At 38.9% G+C, this 18,936-nt stretch overlaps 3 protein-coding genes and 1 long non-coding RNA gene across 4 annotated transcripts in view; 2 read left to right on the top strand and 2 right to left on the bottom strand.

Moving 5' to 3' along the window:
* The window catches only part of LOC147817639 (uncharacterized), a 2,326-nt gene extending 903 nt beyond the window's left edge, over nt 1-1,423 (bottom strand). The window contains exon 1 of the long non-coding RNA XR_015436205.1: nt 941-1,423. This is a non-coding gene — a long non-coding RNA (uncharacterized LOC147817639). The remainder of the gene's footprint in view (nt 1-940) is intronic.
* Nucleotides 1,424-1,604: 181 nt separating this feature from the next.
* Nucleotides 1,605-8,753, bottom strand: cd40 (CD40 molecule, TNF receptor superfamily member 5). Its single transcript, XM_023392919.2, has 9 exons — nt 8,605-8,753; nt 7,983-8,064; nt 6,748-6,870; nt 6,516-6,662; nt 6,311-6,404; nt 3,718-3,767; nt 3,076-3,165; nt 2,934-2,956; nt 1,605-2,446 (listed from the first exon to the last, which is right to left on the bottom strand). Exons 1-9 carry the CDS (start codon nt 8,641-8,643, stop codon nt 2,132-2,134), a joined length of 963 nt encoding a protein of 320 aa, XP_023248687.1. The 5' UTR covers nt 8,644-8,753; the 3' UTR covers nt 1,605-2,131.
* Nucleotides 5,571-6,234, top strand: LOC111644165 (galactose-specific lectin nattectin-like). Its single transcript, XM_023392920.2, has one exon. It carries the CDS (start codon nt 5,657-5,659, stop codon nt 6,173-6,175), a length of 519 nt encoding a protein of 172 aa, XP_023248688.1. The 5' UTR covers nt 5,571-5,656; the 3' UTR covers nt 6,176-6,234.
* A 5,066-nt stretch (nt 8,754-13,819) lies between the features above and the next one.
* The window catches only part of LOC111644157 (uncharacterized), a 35,883-nt gene continuing 30,766 nt past the window's right edge, over nt 13,820-18,936 (top strand). Inside the window, exons 1-5 of the mRNA XM_023392912.2 lie at nt 13,820-14,045; nt 14,816-14,935; nt 16,644-16,718; nt 17,651-17,824; nt 18,048-18,205. Coding sequence (XP_023248680.1) covers nt 13,968-14,045; nt 14,816-14,935; nt 16,644-16,718; nt 17,651-17,824; nt 18,048-18,205 — 605 coding nt within the window. The 5' untranslated portion in view covers nt 13,820-13,967. The remainder of the gene's footprint in view (nt 14,046-14,815; nt 14,936-16,643; nt 16,719-17,650; nt 17,825-18,047; nt 18,206-18,936) is intronic.

Below are 18,936 nucleotides of genomic sequence, written 5' to 3'. Positions count from 1 at the left end.
ACTGACTATTTCATCCAGCAGTGGGACACTATAGAGATATTAATCCATGAGGATAGTGAGCCTGCAGCACCCCCGTGAGGAAATCAAGAGTAACTACAGCATGATTTAGACGTGGGGGGGGGGGGGGGGGGGTTTACCCAACTGTGGGGATAATTAAAGGGGGAAGCACAGGTGCGTGCAGGTGTTGCAGGTACTTTCAGACTCCCAGAGTCCAATTGTGGCAATTTGCGTCAAAAGTCGTTTCCCCTTGAAGTTAAAACTCAGTCAGATCTGAACACACTATCATGATACACGTATTTTTAGATTCAGTGCTTCTTAAACTTTCACACTTTCGGTGTCCAGCGCGAAATTAACGTCCATAAACCTGCCCAGAAATCAGGAAAGGGGGAAAAAAAAACAAAAAACAAAAAAAAACCAGACGCGACTTGTATCTCCAGAACTCGGACGAGAATCTCCCCATTTTTAAGTTTCCCTCAGTATTTAAATAATTCAGTGACACTTGACAGTACAGTCGCGGGTACAATGCAAACAGGAATTGCTTGTAGATAATTCGGCTTATTTTCATTGGTGTAAAAGTGAGGGGGCCCAAGTATAGGCGCCGATTTATGTTTCTGGGTCGATGGTCTAACCAGTTGAATGTCCCACCATCATAATGGTGAATAAACATTCTGCAGAAACCATAACCTAGACCGCTTGTTACTTTACTGATTTGGAAAAGGTATTGGAGTGTTTGCGTTTCACCACCGGAAATCAACAGCAACGACTGTCAAACACACACACGGAGGGATTGGACACGACAGGTTCCACCAACGATAACAAAACATGAAATGCAAGATAAGTAATGTTAAGCGTCACACACAGAAAGGTACCGGCAATTAACCATCAACACATAGACCCACACAGCTGCTAAATATTAAAACTTTGATTAGTTTTTACTCACAGGAAAGTGTTACTCCTTTCATCCGTGCGTTTTATGAATTCATCTGTGATTACGTCCAGGTTCCTATTCCGTGATACATTCTTGTGTGTTCTTGATGGAAGCGGGACATTCATATCTTCAGCTGTGGTACAAGCCTCACAATATACCTTATGTGTTTTTGTGGTGTCAGACTTTCCAAGGGATTTTTATTTTCCAGCTAGCTTGAAAAGTCAATCCCTTCTTTTCCTGCGGTGGTCGTTGTCTTCGATACTGTTGTTAGTAGTTTCACTTGGTGTTTTTTTTTTTTTGGTTTTTTGATCACAAATTTGTCCACTTTGTTGAAGTGAAGTCTCTTTGTGAAAGCAAGTCTCCAGCCCGCACGCGCAGCGCGTGCCGGGTCAGGTGGAGTGTGTTAAACGCTTGATTGGATCATCGGGGCCTGGCAGCCAGAGCCCCTCAGCTGCTCCGCTCACAGCACAACAAATCACAGCAGCTTATAATCTCTGCTCGGCCTTTTCCGTGGGTGCTCGTGCCCGCGGGGCACCGGTGGTATCTTTGGCTCAAGCTTTAGCCCTAGCTCACTGAGAAACATTTTACTTCCTGCTTACATCCACCAGAACTTTATGGGTACATCTACGACCTCATCTGAGATGTGTGATTTAGACGGATACATTGACACACTGCATTTAAAAAATCTAATAAATTTTAATGCAAAAGATTTTAAATTACATGCTACAAAATTACAGCAGTTACACACTTTTGTATCATGCCCAAATATGAACAGAAGTCATGTGTACACAATGTACATTAAGTTGTTCACTACATTAAAATGCAATACGAACACGCTGAAAAAAGCCCACAACTTACAAAATGCTGTCAGCACCAAGCTAATACATTTAAGTCATATACTACGCCTCACTCTTCAATTACTGTTACACTACAACAACATTGTTTCAGCATGATTTACGCTTCTTGTTAACACTTATATACATCTTTGGGTTGGGTGAATTATGTACAAGTGAAATATGAGACACAACAGCTGACATTAATAATTACATACTATTCACAATGAGGAGTTTAGGCCATCCTGTGATGGACTGGCGACCTGCCCAGGGTGTAACCTTCCCTTGCCCAAAGTCAGCTGGGATTAGTCCCACTCACTACCTTATTAGGATAAGCGGTATGAATGGTGGAATTGATATTAGGCCATTTTCAGTCTGTAAATGTCTGTGTTTGTGATAGCTGTCGATGGAGTGGTTCTGTTTGTGATTCCTGTCGGGAGAGGGTTTCTGTTTTCCCCATCTCCTGCCCCACATAGTTTCCATTTTCGGTGCGGTTAGGAGCCATGGACCCCTCCGCGCTCAGTTCATCCAGGTTTTCCTCTGGTGTCCTCGTACTACTTTCCTCTTGTGAGAGCTGCCGCACAGGAAACATGGGCTCTTTATCAGTATCATCATCTGGGGTCACTGGTACTCTGGTTTCTCTCGGTATCTCCCATCTTTCTCCATGACATGATTCAACACAGCCCTGAAAGAGAAAAATAATAGTAAATATCAATAAATTAAAATCTACATTCAAGAAATACACTCAATACAACTCCAACATTTTGGGAGATATGCTTATTTGCTTTCTTGCAAAGAGTTTGATGGGAAGATCGAGATAAATCTCATGTCTATATGCAAAATATGAAGCTAGAGCCAGGCTTTGATTAGCTTTGCTTAGCATAAAGAGCAACAGTTAAGTATTTGTGCTGAATACATAAAGGAGATAAAACATGTTAATTAGTGAGCTTTAGAGGTGCTGCCATGCAGATTTTGTTACATTTGGACAGAGCCAGGTTAGCTGTGTCCCTCTGTTTCTAGTCTTTATGCTAAGCTAAGCTAACCACCCGAATGGTTGTAGCATCATATTTAGCATACAGATATAAAAGTGGTGTCAATCTTCTCATCTAACTTTGCAAGGAAGCGATTTATTATTCATGAGTCAACAAAGCAAGAAAGAAAATCACATTTACCTTCACCTTTCTTCTTGCATCTCCTGGTTTACCCAACACAAAAGGAGAGAAAAGACAGAGAACATGAGTGCCTGAAGTAGATCACTGAAACTGTAACTCATTAGACATCATTTAAAAAGACAGCATTTACAGGGCAGCTTACCTGTGCATCCAAAAATTACACCGACTAAAATTAGTATCACACCAGCCACAATCGCACCCACAACTATATGCTGCCGTGAAGTTTCCACTGCTAGAAAATAACAAGAGAGAAAAAGATTAGCCACATATTCGATCCTTCCAGTAGTGTCGAGCAACATTCACAGTTCATAATCTCCAAAAATAAATGATAATAACATCATTTGAGAATATGGGTATTTATTTAGAATAATACAGAACTCTTAACAAATGCACAACAGCACATCATGCAAAACAGGAAATGTAGCATCTGTCATGTATTTGCATTTTAGCAGAGGAAGCACAAAATAAGAAGGTGTGGACAAATTAGCGGATAGAAAGTAGAGGATTTTCAGTCCACACCTATGTTTTAATGCTAAAAAAAAAAAGACTCTTTCGCCATTAAATCATTATGCAGTTTTAACACAAGTGTAGTGTAAATTCCGTGTAGGTGAAAGCTGTGAATGCCACACTTAAAAACCACAGACCAACATAGATTTATGAGATGTAGTGTCTCATCATCTCGACAGTTTCGTTTTGAGGAAGACAAACACCTCTAACCACACAGCTGCAGATGAGCTAAAAGTGAGAAAAACATCCATAATTTATCTTCCCACACACAACTTACCACAGATGTTGTCAGATATGTCTGTCCCCTTTTGTTGTCCATTCTTACATCTACAAAAACAAACACAAAAAAAAACAGTGTTAAAGGACAATTCCTGGTTTCTTATGCAAATAAATGACAGAAAAAAGCACTTAGGCTTTAAATTTAGTAAGAATGTGATACATAATTTTGGTTCGCACAGATTAGCAACACATTTAAGCCAAACCAACGTATGGTAGTGATCAAACCATTTAGTGACCCCTCATGGCCTGTACGGAGACTAACACCTGTTGTCTTTCTTAAAGTCAACCACAAAACAATTCGTCTCCCCTCAACCTTTGAACATCTGAGGCCACATCTTTTCTAAAGCTGCGTTTTACTAAATCAAAAATGTTACTGAAAATGAATAAGTTATAGGTTGTATGTGACATCTCCAGGGGAGCTGATGTTGTTTTATGCCTCTGCGCAGGCGACAGCAAAGAGCTGAAGGCATATTGTTTTCGGGTTGTCCATCCCATTCTCTTGGACTCAGTAACGCCTTGACGAAACTTCTTCAAATCTGGCGCAAATATTCACTTGGTCAAAGTGCATTTGTGTGATGACCAATCACAGCTACAGCTCAAACATCCTCTCTGAAGCATATAATAACAAAATGGCCTTTCAGCTGTTTCTGCAAGATTCTTTCCGAGATGGGAAGAGGACCTTCAACATGCTCATGATGAAGCTGTTTGAGAAGCATGTAATTGAGCCATTCTCTTTTTCTTTGTGATAAACTCAAAAATACAGCCTACTATTTAGGAAATTCCATAGAGAACACTGAAATATAGTTAACCCAGTATATCTCTTTGGTTATTTAGTGTAAATGCATCATACATGCATTGCTTTTGGAGTATTGGCCCATGTATCGCTGTATGTTAGAACAATTTTAAAGCCTAAAATGTGCACTATTTAACTGGATCCATGAAAATCCTCTGTAACACACTGGACTCAAGAGTTTCTTAGAGGTTTTTCCACTGAAAAGCTAAATTCAATAATAAAAAGAAATGATAACAGTTTTATGGATCTATGGGCCTCTTATGCCCAGTGAACTAAAGCCCCTTTTCCACTGGTCAAAAAACCTGCTAAGAACCGCTAATATCAAACTATTGTCGGCAATGGAAAAGGGCACAATGAGCATTCACACCCAGGTGAAATGACTATTGACCTGGTACAAACGGAATACAAACTTTCTTTCTTTCTTTCTGTTTAATTCAGGTCTGTTTTTCTTTGATTATGCAAAAATGTCTGTTTTGATGCAATAAACAAATATTTATATAGAAAATCAAACTGCTCCCCTGAAGGTTCCACAGTCCAACAGTGAACAGCCAGCTGTGGCAAAGATTATTCAAAATAAATAAGTAAATGAAATAGTGGAAGTGCACATAAGAAGTGGTTTGAAGTTGCAATGCTGGAATATAAAAGCACTTGTTATGCTTTGTGGCCACATGAGTGCAGCGGACAAGCAAGTCAGTGTGATGATGCCCGTCTCTTTCCTCTGGTGTCAAATCTTAAATCAAGGGGAAGCCAACAGAAGGCTGTACTTAGTGTTTTATCAGCCATTGTCATGACTGTAAAAAAAAAAAAAAAAATAGTCATGTTACAGCTGATGTGTAAATTTCTACCTGTGTTTGGTGTGTTGTTTTTATTTACCTGAAAATGAATAAATTATAGTTTATATGTGACATCTGGAGGTGAGCGAGTGTTATTTTGGCTTGTGCCAAGATACTGTGTGGTTATGTACAAATCAAAGTCTTCGCCAAGTGCATCTGGCCAATGATATCACAACAACAGTGAAGACACCCTCTCCAAAACATATAAAAGAACACAGTCCTTCAGGGTGTCAATCCCACTTAACGGTGCAGATCATCTCCAACCAACACACCGATACAACGTCCTGCTCTTTTAACAGAGAGACACCAACATGATCTTGCTCCTCCTATTATTTGGTCTGGCTCTGGGTGCGGAGAATCCTTCAGATGAACATGATGTGAAGCTACAGCAAGGAAATTGCACCATGTCCTGGTTCAGCTTTAACGGCCGCTGCTACAAGTACATGGCCACACCAATGACCTGGGCTGATGCAGAGCTCCACTGTGTGTCAGAGGAAGCCAACCTGGTGTCTATCCACAGTCTGGATGAAGATAATTTTGTCAAAGCCGTGATCAAGAACTTTAGTTCCACTAGGCAAGACTCCTGGATCGGACTCAGTGACACACAGAAGGAAGGAAGATGGATGTGGTCTGACGGGTCTGCTGTCAACTTTCTCTTATGGGCCCCCAGACAGCCAGATGATAAAAATGGAATGGAAGACTGTGTACACAACAACTTTATGACTGATCTGAAATGGAATGATCGACCATGTTCTTTATTTTCATCTTTTGTTTGTGCATCTCGCATGTCTCCAGCAACCAAGATAGTTGTGTACAATTCAACCTGTTGACTTTGCACCTGTTTTTCTGTTGAAATGCATTGGACCACCAAAATAAAAGTTAAACTGAGGCCATAGTTTTGGTATGTTTTTTGGAGCTCTGTTATCTCATTTCATATGTAAATGTATTGGAGTTCTTATACTTACTCTGTCCATTTCTTACAGACACTGCTCCATGAGTCCTCGTTGGAAAATGATCCTTCGGGACATTTCTGACACACTGTGTCATGCGTCTGATTTCCTGAAAGCCAAGATTGATAGCCAGAAAATATTATTCACATTGCAAAACCAAATCTGATCACTCCTGATATTAAGTGTAAAATAATCCCTGCATAAGAAAGATGTGCCGTACCTTTGGACAGAGCCCCGTGTCCTGGTTTACAGGTGGTGTGCGGCACACAGGTTATACAGGCATCACTGGAGCAGTGGAATCCCACCTTACACATGCAGGTGATTCGTTTCTTCTTGTTATCATTGGTAGCGGCCTGAAAGTTTTTATCTGAAAGGAGAAAGGACACGAGTTGTTTGAGTTGTGCTACATTAACCAAAAATCTCTCAATGTGTAATTTGTCACAAGGTCTTACTTGCGTCACAGTACGGCTGACGTTGACATGTTCTGTCAGTTGTGTATTTATCTTGATATTCATTCTCCCCACATTCTTTGCATTGAGGTTCCTGACAAGAGCTGCTGCTCAACATGTGGTTGCCTGAAAAACATAATGATAATACATTTTAAAATATACCTAACTCTGCATAATACTGTACATAGAATATGGGAGCATGTGATTGAAAGGAATAGTTTAACATTTTGGAGACAGCACATTCTTGCCGAGTTGTCTTTCTTGTCAAATGAAAGGACTGATTCCAGTCTCACATCTGTCTCATGAATTCAAAGCTACAGCCAGAGCAGAACAGCTGGCCTGGTTCTGCCCATAGGTAACAAACTCCGCCCTACAGCATCTCTTAAGTTCATTAATTAGCACATTATGTTTGGTTTGTTTAAGTTGCACACAAAAAACTATTTAATCTGCCAATTTTTCTTTTTTGGATGAATGGATTAATAGATTAGTTTGTGTCAAAAATAATGAAAACATGGCCATTACAAATTTCAAACAGATGTCCAACAAGCAGATATTCAGTTCTCGATGATATAAACAGTGAAAAGGAGCAAATCCTCTCATCTGAGAAGCTGTAGCCAGAGAATGTTTGAGATATTTTTCATGACATTATTTTTCTTTGCTTGAAAAATGATTGAAACGATTAACTAATTATCAATCTAGTTGAAAATTGTTTTATCTGATGCTTGACTAATCACTTAATCGACTCATTGTTTCTGCTCTTCTTGGCTGTAGCTTCATATTGAGTGGTATCAATCTTTTCATCTAACTATCGGCCACAGAGCAAATAAGTGTATTTCTTTCATACTGTTCCTTTAAAGTGCTGAGGACAAATGATGGACAAAAGTGAAAGAGTATCAAATGAAGGAAAAGCAGGAAGCAAACTGAAAGCAAAACTAAATGTTTGTTAGTACCAATGATGATGCTGTTTGAGAATCCCTTTTGTCTTCTATATACTGTATATTTTATGTTTAATTAGAAGTTATTGTTCACATTTTTGTCTTTAAGGGGCCCATTTTCTACAGTTTTCATAGTAAGTAAATCAGATGCAACCCCTCAACAAATATGTGCCACAGTGCCCTGGAAGAGTGTCTGTGTCTATGCAATCCAACTTATCAGGGGTGATAATAGAAATAACATGATCATAAACATACTTTTTTTCATTATGCAACAAAGTCAGCAGAGGAATTGACCGGACGTACCTGGACTACAACTTTTGCAGCACTGGCCCTCCTGCACATATTGAGTTAGAGGGTCACAATGGGGCTGAGCAGCAGTCATCCCCTGCAAAACAAGAAAACATGACAGTACTGTAACTGTGTGGCTATGGTAACGCCTGGTGGCTTTTACAGTAATGATGGGGGTTTCTGTAATGGCAGTTGGCTCATTTCCTCAGACCAGGCTGTGTGCGAGGGGTGTGGCGGAAAGTCCCAAACATTTATCTAACTGGTGAATTCAGAGACAGCAGCCGCATCTCCTCCTTTCTCTGATAGTTTTACAGGTATTTGTTATATTGTAACCTTACGTATTCAGAAAAAGTCGAATATTTTTCTCCACAACCTTTGGCTCTGACACTGGCGCAAGGAACCGAAAGTGAAAGTAACTTGAAGAGACGTGTGCATCTGGTAAAACCCTGAAACTGCGCATTTTCGACCTTCTGATGCTGATAAAACTACACATCTGAGCAAAGGACGCACAGAATCAACTTTGACATGAACTAAATGATACAATAACACAAGAGCGGTATAACCTGAGCTACATACAGCGGTCACAGATCCAAATCTATCCTTTTCTACAGCGAAATGCATTGATCAGCTTGCTCACCATAGAAGCGCAAATCATCATCCCCAGCAACAGACGCATCTTAGTGATTTTTGTTGGAAGTCGCAGCAGGTTGTTGCTCGCTGGGTCTCAGACAGTCTGACTCGGTTTCTGTTGCAGTCCTCTGTCTTTAAGGGAGGAGCTGGGAGCGGGGTATTTCCCACGTGATTTTTTTTTTTTTTTTTGACCATTTCCTGTAAATTCGCAGCTCCACCTTGAACTTGTCATATGTATGTATATGTCAGATGTAACACTACATTATCCTACATAGGCTCTCAGTGCCAATAATATTCACTACAACAAAAATCACTGTGTGGAAATTCTCCATTATAAGTCAAAGTCTTGGATTGTTTCTACCTAAATGTTTGCAAAATATCACAAGTAAAAGTATTACTAATGGAGGAGAATGGCCCGTTTCAGTGATACAATTCAATATAATATATCATTGAATTATTATTACCGATGCTGCGATGTGTAAGCAGCTCTTTCCTGCTGTAGCCGGCTCAGGTGCAGCTCATTTTAATTACCTTTAATTTCAATGCCTTGTATTTAATAAATGTAATAAATGTGTATTTCCAATGTGCAAACTAGCTGCATGAATATGCTATAGGGGCTAATGCAGTAAAAAAAAAAAAAAAAGTGCAATACCTTCATTTACAAAGCATAAGTAGGAAGTAGCACAAATACAAATATTAGTAATAATAAGTGTAATTGCCCTACATCAAAAATGTAGTGAAGTACAGTACTTGAGTAAATGTTTCCTCAAAGACCTCGTTGCGTTTTAAAAGGTTAATAAGTCGATGCTTTAATTAGGCTACTATTACATGTGTATTTTATGTTTTCACAGAAAAGAAAAAAAAAAAAAGATAAAGTCTATAAGTGTGTTGTTAACAAACTGAAGCAGTTCTTAGGTATCTCATCACTGAATGACATGTATTGTTTTCATTGTGCTCGACCACACCTCACATTCTGTGGTAGATGCTGAAACTCCACCAGTTTATCGCGGGAATTCCCTTAAACTTCTCATGAAGCGGGTTTTCATCACATGGTCAAGCGGCTCGTGAAGATGCTTCTCTGTTGCCGTATTACCTGTAATATGCCTCCCTCTGTAAATGTACTGACCATTCAGTGAAGTCATTTTGTGTCAAACTAAAGCCGCTGTTCAGATTTCCTTGAGCGTTTATTCGTGCAGTTACGGCGGGATCAGGTATCAGCTGCAGCCGAAACAAACTGAATCTCATGACAGTTTCCTCGTTGGAAATTCCGTTCAATGTCCTTTTCTGTCCCGGCAACCTATCAAAATAAAGCCTCTTTGTGGAATAAACATTATACTTCTTTCTCCTATTAGACTCGTTATGTTTTTTTTTACCTGAATAAATTTAGTAGAATCTTCATTAATATGCTCATACTCAGCATGTTCTTGTCTACATTAAATATTGAATGAATGAATTGTTACCTCAAGTTTGCAGACTTCATGTAATCCCTGCTGCATAAACTGTTATTTCTGACACTTTTCTTCTTTTGCAATTGTATTTTCATGCCTATTTCTGTTTTGGTACTGACCCTCCCCTACCTTGTCCTGTGTTCTTGAAACTCTCTGAAAACTACATGGTTGACCAGGATTCAGGAGGGAGGGATGATGGAGGAGCGCATTAAGAGCTAGTGAGGAGTGTTAAAATTAAAATTTTTCATCACTTTCTACTACTCATTTTGGCATTTGTCTTGAATAATAAATCTACATGTGAAGTCCATTGTATTCCTACTTATACGCTAAAGAAAATATCACCTTATTTTATTTCCTTCGATGATTTTTAAGAATTCAATACCGGTTCAAATCCAATTTCAGTCATAAAAAAGTTCAGTACAGTTTTGCTGAAATTCTGTTGAATTTTTCTTCATTAATAAAATGACAGACTAAGCGGTTGTTGGTCCATCTTTTAAGGGTGAATTCCCTCAGTGTGACAGTGTAGTGTGGTGATATTTGCCATCACTGATGATCAGCTCCTCTTCCCTGTTCATTTCCAGGCAAATAATTCAGACACAGTATGAACAGTACAGCAGAACAAATGGCACATGAGGCCTATGTTTTATGTAAGGACCCATCATGTTTATCCATTGTCACTTTCTTTCTGTATCTTCTGTATCCATTCTTGCTACCTCTTATTAGTTTTAAGCTTAATTTATGAGTTTATCTGTCGGGATCAACAGCAAGAAGTGAGTCTAAGTCCCCCTAAAAGACACATTTTCATCTATCTACATGTTAAAAAGGTACCTGAATAGAACAAAATGACATGTCTTGATTGAAATTGATGTCAACATCACAACAAATATGCACAAAGTAGTAAAGTTCTCATAGAGTGTAACACGTGTATAGTGTGTCACAGTCCATAAAAAACATGGAAGGACAGGAATAACTGGTAGACACAGACAACATGAGAGAAGACACCTCATATGGTGATGTTGTTATGTCATGTTTGACATATGTTTGTTATATGTGTGCTTATTAAACTGGCCAGCACAACAACAATATTCACTTCCAGAAAAATGGTGTTTAATCCAACACATTATAAAGGAATGATATAATTTTCACACACTGGCTAATTCAGTCAGATTCAATTTCTGCTGAGGTGGTTCTTTTTTTTAACTGTTTCTATGCGAACATTTTCTTATGACCTCTTGACCTTAATTCGACCTAACTCGACTTGAAAATATGAGCCTCTCGGTGGCTCACATGAAGTGTATAAAATACAGATATAGGTTATTACACAGAAAGACATAAATGCAGAAAAAATAGACAACCACAGTAAGACACACAAATAAAAGCTTTGAAAAATTAAGAGCATGACCTGAAAGCAAAGGTGATATAAGTGACAGTTTTGTACCACAAACAGCAGATAAAATGATCATACAGATGATCAACGAGTGAACATTATAACCTTCATAAAGGAGGATTTATTGCAGGGCTGTGGTATTATATTGGTTTTAGCTAGGTGTACCTAATAAACTGTCAGCTGAATGAATATACTGTACTAATGCACTAATACTCTCATTAAAACACTGTCATGACCATTCGGATTGACTTCAAGATGAAAGTGATGTGCAGCGTAGAGAGAGGTATCATCAAACATTAACTTCCCTTCTCCGTTGTGAAGAGCTGTGATAATGTCAGTTCCAGGTTCTCCATCTGCTTTAAAGGACATAAAGACTATGAACTGGAGGCCACATCACTGGAAGACAAACACAAGGTGAATCTATACTTAGTGTGGTTATACATTTAAACTAAAAAAAACAAACCAGTATGTTGCCTTTTATACTGAGAACATATCCAATTTCTTCTAAGAGGAGGAGAGGTTGTATTCCTTTGGTGCGTAGTTGTCATTGATGCTTTCACTGGGACTTTCCTCATGCTGGTGATTCCCTCTTTTTGAACAGAGAATGCAGCTTGTGAATCAAACAATTTATGGGAACATAAACAGTGACCCTGAAGAGGGAAATGCAGAAACTCATCAGCAGCCTCAGGCAACAAGGAGCCTTCAGGGAGGCGTCTTGTTACTACACAGAGGAAGCGTTCAGATTGGTGAATTAAGGTGATGGCCGGATCAACCTCCAACGGGGCCCGGGGCAAAAACGTTGTTGTTGGGCCTGTTAACCCCCACTATACATGGTAGTATTATTATTTCCCCAGGAACCCAGAAACCAACTAGTACTCTTATGCTGAAATGATAAGCTGGTTCATTGATTGACAATGAAGAAATTGGCAACAATTTTGATAAAAATCACTGGTACCAGCTTTTCATAGTTTTCTATAATAGTTGAAAAAAAAACAACTTTTTCTGATATTTGACATTTACAGACTAAACAATTAATGATTTGTTAAAGAATATGATTATCAGATGTATTGATAATGAAAATAATTGTTGGCCTTACAGATCTCAGATGAATTAATAATTAATTTACACACACAGAACAAAAAACACTTTAACAATGAGCTCAATATAAACACAGGTTTGACAGAGAGTCCCAGACCAGATGGATATGATACGACATGTCATATTCTACTGGTGTTGATGCAAATTTCTAATAACTTTTCCTTCAACCAAAATATGTTGAACCAACTGACATAGAGTGAAACTTGGGGATTTGGGGGCACAGATGACAACCAGCCTTGAGTACAGATGTGTCCTTTTTGCAGTAGCACTGGTATTTTAAGACAGCTGTGAATTGTGGCTACATGTTCAAACATTTTGATTTTACTTCATAAATCTTTTGATAAATCAGGACCGTGGTTCACTTCCATACGACATATGAAATCTATTTTCCCTCGCTGTTTTCAGTTTTAATGAGATGATAGTTAGTTATTTCACATAAACTCCAACCATGACAGACAACGACCCCAGTTAACTCCTGCTAACATTAACTTAGCAGATCTCATTAGCTGTCACCTCATCATACATATGTATGTATGGCATATAGAACACGGCTCAAAATGGACAAGAAAGCTGAGAGAACACATTTTGTTTGTAGATTCTGCATCTTACATTCTGTGAAGTTAATCCAGTCTAGCATCTTTGGGGTAAAATAATCAGCCTAAAAAGGTCAAATCAAGGTATTACAACCTCTGTATCTGTTACGTGGTTTGTCTGGCAGCTTGAAAATGTCTGCCTTTGTGGGGCTGCATGAGAATTATAATCCAGTTTATCAGGGGAAAACACTTGATGATAATGTGCTGAAATATTTTCGTTGCAATAGTACTTTGTTGCTTTTTGAGTTTGCAGGTGACTTCACCTGCATTTTCCTTAAATATGTGCATTCAAATTATGTCTTATTCTCATACCCCTGTACATGCTATACTGTGGACATATTTCATATGGGTAGACGATTACATTCTGAGTAGGGATCCATGAGAAGTCTCAGCAATGCTATTAGGGAAAAAAATTAAATGAGAGATGTAAATTGTATTATTGTATTGCATTGAGGTATGATGGGTACTGTGAAGGGGCTACAGGCTTCCTACAGTGCTCTCTCCTGGATGAAAGTGGGTGAGCATCAGATAAGGCACATTGTCCTGCAAGTGCAGACATGTAAACTGACAGAAAGTGTTTTGCAGAGAGCTGCGCTGCTGTGGGTGTGGTCGTAGAACCACTCACTGCTCTTTACCTACAAGTGCAACCTGAGCTGAAAGAGGGCGGTAATAGAAAGTGACACAAATCCCAGCAATGTTCCTTCTCCCCGGTCAGAGAAGCAGAACTCTGTCTAAGATTTGTGAGGCATAAAAAAAGACCAATAATCATTTGCATCTTTGCTACAACAGAGGAGCAGATTCATTGTTTCACGGTTTGCATGGATTTTTGTGTGATAGCTAAAAAATGATGATGCCAAATTTAGGATCAAAGAAGAAAGACAATCTATCCAGAATGGATAGATACACTGAGGACTTGCCAAAGGTAAGACTTCAGTTTATGTGCTTATACAAGAAAGCCGGCATCAAGCAGTAAGTTCCTTTTAACAGCAAGTGTCAGGTTCTTAATTCAGCGTGTTTATGAGAGCGTAAAATCAATGCATCTGCAGATGAGTCACTAAATAACAAAAGCTTTACTGTATTCTTTGTTCCAGAGAAATCAGCCCTCTCACTTTCATTAGCGTCAGGTCTGTCAGGCAAGACACAGACAAAGTTTTTGTACACTTTATGGTAGTCTCTAAAGCATTTCTACTTCCTCAATTCAATTTGACTTCCCTGCTTTTTGTACTGTAGTTTCCCACAACAGTTGCTCTAACTTACTCAGAAATGTGACAGTGACTGATTTAGGAAGGAAGTGTGTTCCTGTAATAGAATTCTTAAACATATACAGATGTCGATCTTTGTTCGCACTGGTTCCTCTTTACTGTTCCACTGAGCTGAGACTGAAACATGCATCTGTTACTCACTTTGTGAAAACACGGTATGTTAGCTAAAAGGAAGAACATTAAAATACCTAAAAGAAATCCAAAGATTTTATAGCAGCACTCTATGAGTTATTTGTTTGTTTACAAAAGCGAGGCTACAAATGGGCTGGATTTGTCACTTTATCACATATATTTTAGGAGATATGGCCCAAAATCTGTTCTGTTGTGAACTTGGGTCACAACAGGAATAACCTCTCAAATATGGAAAAACTACCCAAAGCTTCCCACATTAACACATTTGAGTTGATTGATTGGCTTGCTGTGATTTCAGCTGAGCAATGAGATGCAGCTGAGCATCATGAACAAGGTGAAGAACGGAGAGTTGTCTATCGAGGATGCTCTGAACCTTGCCAGGAAGGACCGGGACCAGCTGCTCAAACAAACTGAAGAGGTACCAACATTTTAAACCAGGCTTCCTTGATATTTCATCGACTGTCGTTCCAAAATTCTCATGATAGCATTTCGTTTTCGTGTTGACCTCTGTCGTTGAGTGTGGGACAGTTTTTCATTCTATTCTGGGACGAATGGGGATTGCATTGATTATGATGATAGAGTTGATTTTATTACAAATGTATTAAGCAAATATCAAATATTATAACACATATTATCTCAAGGCACTTTACAGGGTAAGGTCAGGGGGGACCACAGCTGTAGGCAGAAGGAACAGCTGTGTACATTGTTGATTATTATAGTGAAAATAAAAATACCAATAAGCAATAGAGTTATCAATAATAATAATAATGATAATAATAATAATAATAATAATAATAATAATAATAATAATAATAATAATAAGAGAGAGCCAGCTCTATGCATCATGGGAGATCCCCCAGGAGTCCAGGTCTATAGCAGCATAACTAAGGGATGGTTCAGGGCTCACCTGAGCCAGCCCTAACTATAAGCTTTATCACAGTTTTAAGGACAGTTTTCAGCCGAATCTTAATGTAGAGAGGGTGTCTGGCTCCCAAACCCAAACTGGAAGCTGTTTCCACAGAGGAGTGTGATATCTGCAGACTCCTCTAGGAACCACATATAGGCCTGTATTTAGAGAGGGAAGACTTCTATTGGTATATAAAGTACTATGAACTCTTTGCTTATTTGCTTTCGAGCTGAGATCAATACCACTCTAATGCCTGTGTGTTACTAATTAACGTGCCTTTGTTGACTGTGTACACAAAAGAATACGGTGCAATAACTTCTTAGTCTTGTTGTCACAGTGGGGTTGCCAGCTAACCAGCAGAGAGGTCATGGATAAACTGTTGTTTGTTAAAGCAGTTACGATAAATATATTATACGGACAACAAGACAACTTGCTTGTGAAACCCACAGAATTATCACCTGACTCTACAGTTCAACTCAGTTCTATGAACGCTTAAGTGTTTTTCAGCTTATTTGGATTTCAACTTCATCCGAAATCTTTTTCTTCTTTTTTTACAGATGTTGTAAAAAGCAGCTGACAAAGTTTTAAAAATCCACTGTATGCCAACTGCCCAGTACCAAACACACAAAACTAGCGACTAGCTAGTGAAACATTTAGCAGCAAAAGACAAACACAGAGATAAAAGGTTAGTTAATAATACTGGACATTCTGCTAAAGGCCAGAAACACAACTTTAAATGAATTCGAATATTTCCCTAGATGTGTAAATAGGCAGTGGAACTTATATGGTTGAAGAAATACCAACAGGACTGCCGTAAACCACAAAGTATTTCCCCCTGCACTCATCTCAGACTCATGTGACTCTCTGCATCTTTGACATCAAATCACTTTAAAGACATTATTTACAACTTATATTGCTTTACTGAAAAACCAATTTGGAAACTGAAGCTGGAGGAAATCATGTCTTTTAAAATGACAAAACCCACGTGTGTCCTGCTCTTCTGTTGTGTTAACAAGCTGCTCAGCCTGCTGGGTCAGTTTTTAAATGGATCTGTCTCTGGCCACTTTGTTTTTATGAAGGAATGAAGGCAGCTTTTGTTCCGCGTCTTAACAGGAAACAGTCAAAGGACAAAAGTTACTTTCCTTAAAATTCCCCTGTTGTTCATTAGAAGATGTTTTACCATCATGTCTGACATTTGTTTTTGTTTTTTTGGGTGCAGGAGCATCAAGCATCACAGCACAACTTCAGTGTTCATAAACACAGTCACTACAGGTGGCAGAAGCGGGTTCTTCAGGTGAGTCAAAACAAAACAAAACAAAACAAGTTTAAGTATATTTTCCATAAAACAAGTGTAAGAAGGCAACAGCCAGCAATGTGTCCTCATGCTAATATTAGCTAATTAGCACTAAACACAAAGTGCAGCTATGGCTGATGGGAATGTCATTAGTTTTACATGTATGTGGCACTAGATGACACATTAATTGATTATCAAAGTGATTATAGCTCATTCTGAATGGAAAATAAATGTTTGTGCCAAACTTCATCTCATAGTTGTTGAGATGAAAAAAATATCAAACTTGTTTTGGCAATGCAAGAAAACTGGAGAACTGTTCAAAGTTCTGTGGCAGCACATCCAGTACATGTTGACATGTTTCACTAAATAAGAGAAAACTTTAAAGTGTTAGTGGCACACGATAGAAAGTCAAGAGATTGCCAAAGTCACTAGGATTCATCATCAGGGGAAAATGAATATCAGTATAAAATTTCACCGCAATCCATCCATCTTTTCAGCCTTTCAGAGCAACAGCTCTCAAGACACACCACCAAAAACTATATCAAAAGTGGTGATAATTTTAGCTGTGTTTTAAACTCAGTGACCAGTTTGTTAGGTACACCTAGCTACTAACTAAGCCTAACTAGCCTAACTTAAACAGCTCAGCAATAAATCCTCCCTTCATGAAGGTTATATTGTTCGGTTTTTGTTAACACTGTTTTATAGAGGTGTTGATTCAACTTTATGGTTAGTTTGGAGGCTCTAATTTGTGATGCTACTAAAATGAGATGTTACTGTTATAAAGCCTCCCCTCTCTGATATAAATGGGGTGGCTTAATTAAAACCTCTCTAAAGCAGTTAACAGTTTTGCTAGGTGTACCTAATAAATTGGCAACTGAATGCATAAACTGTACTTATACTGTAATTAAAACACTGTCATTATGACCATGCAGGTTGACTTCAAGACCAAAATGCTGTGCAGCATAGAGAAAGGCATCATCAACCGACAACTTCCGTTCTCCATCGTCAAGAGCTGTGATGATGGAGTCGGTTCCAGGTTCTCCATCTCCTTTAAAGGACATCATGACTATGAACTGGAGGCCACGTCACTGGAAGACAAACACAAGGTGAATTTATACTCAGTGTGGCTACATTTTATTATTATTATAAGAAACAAAGCAGCCTTTTATACTGAGAACATCTCTATTGGGCCTGTTGTTTACTTTAGGACAAAGTTATATAATTATAATTAAGACGAGGAATCATGTAGTATATGTTCGTATTCCTTTGTAACCAGTTGCTATTAATGCTTTCATGCTGGTGATTCTTCCTTTTCTTTTGGATGAACAGATAATGCAGCTTGTGAACCAGATAATTTATGGGAACATATACAGTGATCCTGAAGAGGGAAATGCAGAAACTCATCAGCAGCCTCAGGCAACACAGAGCCTTCGGGAAGGCGTCTTGTTACTACACAGAGGAGGCCTGGCATCATTCAGATGGGTGAAGTACGGATGTTTCCTTATTGCAGTAGCACTAAAAAAAACACAGCTACCAGCATCTCTAAAACTCACAAATTAACAAATTCTTGTTTTATCAAATATGTATAAAGCCAAAAATGTTAAAGGAGTCACTACGACCGACCCAAACAGTTCCAGCACATGACTCCCCATAAAACCATTAACAAATGTGACATAACTTTTATCTGTTTGCCACATCCACCTGCTCGCCTGTTCCTCATTCCCCAGTCACTCCGCCAGTGTACATACCATTTCCTGTACCTGCACCCTGACCGATCATCAGTGTTCTCAACCATCGAGAGGTATTTAGAGGTTCTATAAACGAAGTGTTACGAAGCCCAGTGAAAGCGGCCACTATGAGCACGAGAGCCGACGAGAGACTTTTGTAGCTGCTCACTAATGAAAACAGACATGTGACATCATGTACCCATCAAGTTACTTACACATCCAGGAGAAGAAAAGCCAGTTCCAAGACAAGCTGGAGCACCTCTCGAACTGGGATTCAGCCACGGACTTATCCACTGGGACTGGGCCGCACAAATGACAATGACGGAGCCAGTAAAACTAAACGGAAAGTTTATGGTTTACTCATTCGCCACCAACAATAACAACGTATTAATCAGTGAGCTTTAGAAGTGCTGGCAGATTTTGGAACCTTTTCTAACTAACTTATGGCATGAAAGGAAATAGGTGTATTTCCCAAATTGTGTATTACCATT

The sequence above is a fragment of the Seriola lalandi genome, unplaced genomic scaffold, assembly GCF_002814215.2.
Source record: "Seriola lalandi dorsalis isolate HSWRI2012SDOR001 ecotype SW California unplaced genomic scaffold, Sedor1 jcf7180002054927, whole genome shotgun sequence".
In the NCBI taxonomy this organism is placed as follows: Eukaryota; Metazoa; Chordata; class Actinopteri; order Carangiformes; family Carangidae; genus Seriola; species Seriola lalandi.
The sequence above is the reverse complement of the archived record's forward strand: the minus strand, read 5'-3'. Positions and strand labels throughout refer to the sequence as shown.